The sequence below is a fragment of the Apaloderma vittatum genome, unplaced genomic scaffold (genome assembly GCF_000703405.1).
Source record: "Apaloderma vittatum isolate BGI_N311 unplaced genomic scaffold, ASM70340v1 scaffold11765, whole genome shotgun sequence".
NCBI classification, from domain to species: domain Eukaryota; kingdom Metazoa; phylum Chordata; class Aves; order Trogoniformes; family Trogonidae; genus Apaloderma; species Apaloderma vittatum.
In genome coordinates, this window is record NW_009718814.1 from 33,158 (window position 1) to 39,122 (window position 5,965).

The 5,965-nt window shown below is 37.5% G+C and overlaps 1 protein-coding gene across 1 annotated transcript in view; it reads right to left on the reverse strand.

The window, feature by feature from the left end:
- ARFGAP3 (ADP-ribosylation factor GTPase activating protein 3) overlaps nucleotides 1-5,651 on the reverse strand; it is a 26,819-nt gene extending 21,168 nt beyond the window's left edge. Inside the window, exons 1-3 of the mRNA XM_009870393.1 lie at nucleotides 5,539-5,651; nucleotides 4,272-4,344; nucleotides 550-681 (exon numbers count right to left, since the gene is read on the reverse strand). Coding sequence (XP_009868695.1) covers nucleotides 550-681; nucleotides 4,272-4,298 — 159 coding nt within the window. The 5' untranslated portion in view covers nucleotides 4,299-4,344; nucleotides 5,539-5,651. The remainder of the gene's footprint in view (nucleotides 1-549; nucleotides 682-4,271; nucleotides 4,345-5,538) is intronic.
- Between the last annotated feature and the right edge of the window lie 314 nt (nucleotides 5,652-5,965).

Sequence of the window (5,965 nt, forward strand, 5' to 3'; positions counted from 1 at the left end):
AAAAAGTAAAACCAGTTACCTACTCAAATTAAATCCCATTAAAATTACAAATAATTTTGTAGTTAATTCTATTAGCACTTTTACATTTTTACATGCTGCAGTTCTCACCAATACTTCAGCTCAGATAAACAAAAATAAAACCATTATATAGTTCATAGCGAAGTGCTGACATTTTTGTTACACAACACGGTCAATATAATTTTGGAGCATACCTGCAAACAAAGAAGTTTCCATTTTGAAGAATACATGAAAATTCTGCCTGGAACTCTCCTATAAGTTACTAAAAATGTTAAAATTGATGTTTTGAATAACTCGGAAATGATCCTGAAATACCCAGCTGAGCTCTATCTCAATATTCTTTTTCCAAACAAGACAGGTAAGCTGCAAATTGTTTACTCCCGAGCTTGCCTATTCACTGTGATGTCTATCGGTACCTCCCAAAGACAGACAATCCTCTGCATTATTAATCAGAAACTTAAAATTACTCAAGGGGGAAAGAAGATAAAAGTTTTTCAGAAATCTTAATGGCACAGGACACACGCTACTCACATCAGTACCATGCTTTCTTGTTGCCTGTGTTGCAAGAGACTTAATCTTCTCCTTGTAAAGCTGAGCAGCGCGACTGTTATACTTCGCATTGGTATCATTTGTTGTGCATCCATGTTGATGGAAAAAAGCACACTATGAAGCAGAACACAGAAAATGCTATGAGGTTAAATAACTCACGTCATTTCTCAGAAAAACACAGCGCAATGCAGCAAAATACTCTAACTAAATCTAATCCTTAAAAATATGAAGTCCACGTACATCTCCAAAACAAAAAGAAAACTCTATTCTGGCAACCTCTTTATTTATAAATAAAACAAGAGAAAAAACCAAACACATTAGCAGGATGGTTTAAAATAATACCCAAACGCAAGTTTGCTGTCATACACAAATAATCCTAGTTCTGAAACCAAGTGTAGAAAAGAAGTAAAGTTGATTGCCAATACTGGTGCTTCAAAGGACATTCCTGATACTCTAAAAGGCGCTGCTCAGTTTCCTCTCTAACATGCTAGAGAGAATAGTGTCTGTTCAATAGCATCAAAATAACTGTATAAAAATGGTCTCCCTTCAGAAGAAAAGTATGTATGCATACACGTATGTACCCATATATATTTATACGCCTGTGCATTTATGTAAGAATATAAATATATAAATGAACAGTTCTAGTCCCATTTAGGATCTTAAAACAAAAGCAAATCAATACATTTATATCATAGTTTCACAGTTTGGAAGATTTAAAAAAGCTAATTTTCTCAGTACCTAGAATTGACTAGCAAATCATACCATACATTCGTGCATGGAAGAACACATCAGATTATTACAGTAAAACATAATTAAAAGGTTTCTGATAGGATCAGCAAGTCTAGATAACCTAACGCTATGACCTTGTAGGCTGCAATTGCAAAACACAAATCTAGTGTATTAAGTACGAGACTATGTATGATTATTTAGCAACAACCATGCAGGAGAGACATAATATGAGCCAACCTCTGTGATTACAGCAGAAACAGTTATAAACATCACAGATGCTTAAAAGGATTGTGCATTTTTGCATTTAAATGTATACATCTATAAATTTGATATTCAGAGCTTTTTTTTTTGTAAACCTAAATTTCAGTCATTAGAGGCATATATTCTGAGGAAAAAAAAAGTAACTAAGAATACCTCAGGTTTTCTAGCTATCTGAGACACAGATACAAAGCTCAGGACTGCTGCTACCCAAGATTCAGCATCGTCAAGCAATTATAGAATACAAATGATTAATGTTAATCTGACAGTGCTTCTAAACAGTAGGTAGCAAAAAGAGAATTTGGCATTTAATTGGAACAAAAAGGGAATGATTTTTAATGCAATCAGAAGAAAAATTATAATTCTACTTTTTAAAATGTTCAGACAGTTTACTAATGTCCTGGTTTTAGCTAAGAACCCAGTCCTGTTTAGTGATTTTTACTTTCCAGTTCAGTCTCTTCTAAAAGGCTGCACTTTCTGAAGTTGGCAGCATGTTTCTGCAGACAGTGTGTGCTACTGGCAGTGATAACACCTGATGTTCACAGTTACTGCCTGGGACTGGGATGCAGAAAGGCTCTTGCTGATACTTATTCCTACAGTGACCAAGGCCACTGCTGGCTCTTGTGTGCCACGCTGGGGGTGCTGGGTAGTAAAAGGGGGTCACAAGGAAGTAAAAGATTGCACCTCGGGGGGGGTAATACACAGGACAGGTGGCCAACAAGAGTATTCCAGTCCATATACGTCATATTTAGTATAAATTGAGTGATCACGAGAGTTTCTCCCTTCTTCTTTGCCCTTTTCTGCAAGGGCCAATGTCCAGGGAGGACTCTGTGCATTCTCCTGCTTTTGATCTGGATCCTGAATTCTTGAATCCAGCTCCTGTATCCAGCTCCCGCCGCCCCTGAGCCTGGGGCTTCCCCAGTGCCTCCTGCTCTGCAGCATCAGTGGGGATTGATATCGGGGGAGGGAGTCGGGTTTGATATCGGGCTACTATATATAGTCGTATCTAGTTCTTTACTTTTATCATTTCACCATTATTTCCATTATTTTGTTAAAGCTGTTCTAGTTTTTCTTCTCTAACCTGTAAGTCTCTCTGCCTCATTCCCTTTTCCTTCCCGTTTGTGGGGTCGGGAAGAGGGGGTTAGAGAGTGTCTGTCTGCATCAGTGGCCAGCGCAGTCCTAACTCGCGAAAACTAAACTCATCTTTAAAATTTTAGGTATTAATCTTTCTAGGCAATCTCCAACAGCCTGTTGCAAATTTGAGGTATTTGAGAGGTGGCTGGAGGTATATTGCCCTTCTTGGTACAATGTAGGACAGGAAACAGTGACATCCAAGTAGAATGGAAAAAAATAATGAATTTAAACAATAAAAATTTACTGTTATACTTCTGGTAATATGCTTTCTAAAATTAACTGACATACTTTTCAAACTTACCATCTCTTTTTCCAACTGTCTTAAATCTTTTGCAGAACAAAATTTGTGTAGTTTAACCAAAGCTTTTAAGCCTCTGGCTAAAAAGGAAAATATTTTTCACACAAAATCTCCCTCTTTTGTTTAGTCAAAACTGTTATTTTTACATACTAATTAGCACAACAGAAACTCGATGAGTAAATTCCTATAACAGGACTATTAATACAGAAATGTGTAATTTAGAAAGTATAGTCAGAAAACACCATGCAACTGCTCAGATCTGTAAGCCAGGAGACAGTGACCTACTGAATGCCTATTTCAGAGAAAAGCATTTGAGTGGAAAACAGAGAAGTAGAAGATAAAGTCATCATTTTTTGTATGGAAGTAGGAAAAAATAGAAAAAACAGTAGAATATTAAAGTGTTAGACTTGATGAAAGCAGATTGTTAAGAAAAAGCCTATGGAAAACTTGTTTAGGTGAAGTTTCTGTAGGAAACAACATTAAGGACAAAGTACAAATGAACAAAGTTAAGGGATAAGCATTCAGGGGATTAGAAGAACAGTAGAAATTGCTTAGGGAAGTTGCATGTTTCAACATTGGGCGGGTCAACTTAGGAAAGCAATTTCAGTTACTGGTTGTGGATCGTTGAAAAAGATGTGGGAAAACAGGCAAGACTCTGAAGGAGTTGACAGAGGAAAATATCCTCTTTTTAAAAGGAGATTGAGAACAATACAGCAGTCAACATAACATCAGTTTACAAAAACATTAAATAACAAAATTATTTCTAAGTACATTTAAAAAAAAAGGTAAGAATTAGCCCAAACCAAAACACTATTGTTTCTCTCTGACAGTGTAGTATGTCTTATCCTTACTCCAGTGGCACCTCAGGTACAAGTCAGATCTTGACTTCAGTGTGACTTTTGACAGTGACATGATTTTTGGCATGATTTTGCATAAACCATGTAAGGAAACGTGGTCACATGAAGATGTCCATAAGCTAAGTTTACAAGCTGTTGGAAAGCCATCTTCCAGCAGCTGTCAATGTTTCCCTTTATTGACAGGGAATGTGATCTGGCCTTTTCAGTTTGTATGAAAAAAAAAATCAAACATTTGTAGATTATACCAAGACAGAATTACAAGAAGTATGGAGGATGAAATCAGCATCCAAAGGATTTCTTAGGGGGGGAAAAAAAAAAAAAAGGAAACAAAAAGAGAAATGGACTGGAAAATCAGCAAATCAGGACAGACAATAGCTTCCAAGCCTAACTAGCTTCAATGTGAAAAGCAACTATTCAGGAATACATACAGCATTTGCATTTCCTCCAACTTGCATGCATCTCAGCTGAAACCAAGACCAATTTGAATCCAGCTCTGTAGATCTAAACAGAAGGAAACATTTTTAATGTTATCTCCAAAGCCACTTAAAGTCTCTTTACCTTTTTCTTTTGTAAAGTGTTTTTCACCCATTTTTTTCATAAAGTGAAAAATATGCATCTACAGGAAAAAGAAATGTCTGTGACAATACACAACGTGTAAAACAAATTAATAAAGCCACATAAGAACCACCACAGTTTTTCAAACCGCAAAAGCTTGAAAAAAAATGCAACCTCTCGCTGACAGGTCTTCCCTTTCGAAAAGCACCAATAAGATACATTTTCAGGGATCACATCTGAACTCTACCAACAGCAGATGACAATCACATGTAACAGATGCAGTGACAATCTGAATGTCACATCACAACAAAAATTTGAGGCTTAATTAGTATGAGCAGAATTAAGACCGTGGTCATTAGGAATGGATTCCTGAGAGGCCTCTTGCAATGCTCTTGTGTACAGTGGAAAGGCTGCAGAGGAAGAATTTTAGTTGACAGAAAACAGCTGGCTTTATCTGCAATTCATTCTTAGATGCATTGCCCTCGCTCACTTCAAAAAGAACCTTTTATTTCAAGTATGTAACTATTCATTAGCCCAAAAAGGCCCAGAGGCCATGAGTTAGGATACTCACCTGAAACGTGACAAGCTCAGGTTGCAGATTTACTGCACTGACTGACTGAGCTGAACATCTGCCAGAATGGGGCAGCCCTTTACACTCCCCCAGTACTGACACTCAGGTGACTCCGCAAGGAACTACTTCATGGCAAAATGCTACTTAGGTCTCTGAACTATCTTGCTGGGGGTCACATTATCTTTATGACCAACGCTCTGTAATACTACTGAAGGCAACAAAATAATAGTTGACTCAGTCATTGTTTGGATAGAATACTTCAAGACCCTTACTCTGTTCTTCATTTTCATCACCTTCAGTGCAGAAATAGATCTGCCAACAAACACGCACTGCTGGCGTAACAAGTAGGGAATGGGAATGGGCGCGCGGTACAAATTTCGCTGAACCCTACCTGTTTACCAAATTCCCAAGCAGCTATCTGATACATCAAAGCCAGCACAAACATTAAAAATGTGTGAATCAGTAGTTCAGAGAAGAATGGCTTTTCCTCCCTGAGCAAGTATCTGAGCAAACAAACAAAACCATTAAAAAATGCGATTTTATACTAGAAAAACATACCAACTACTTACCGAATGAAACTCAAATGAACACCAAGTGATCGATGGGTCCCTGAACAATCAATACAGAGAAAAACTCCATATGTTATGCTTGCCCAGCTGGGGTTCTTCGCTCCACAGTCAAAACACACCTTAAAGAAAATAAAGGTCAGTCATAGGACTTGAGCTTAACCACATTTTATAGTTGTATTATAGGTCGTGCTAACAACCTTGCAGTGATCAAAAGTAATTAATTCAACCATGCTGTGTACTGCCTAGCCCAGCACCCTCTGCCAGACACAACTATTTCTACGATGCACCACACGTCTACTGCTCTATCAACCTTTTAACTGCCAGAAAACACAGACCAGTTAAAAAGCAAATATGTGCACAATTACTGCACAGACAGAACCAAGAATTTCTTATCCTCTGTCACCACATTAGACTCTTGACATTCAGC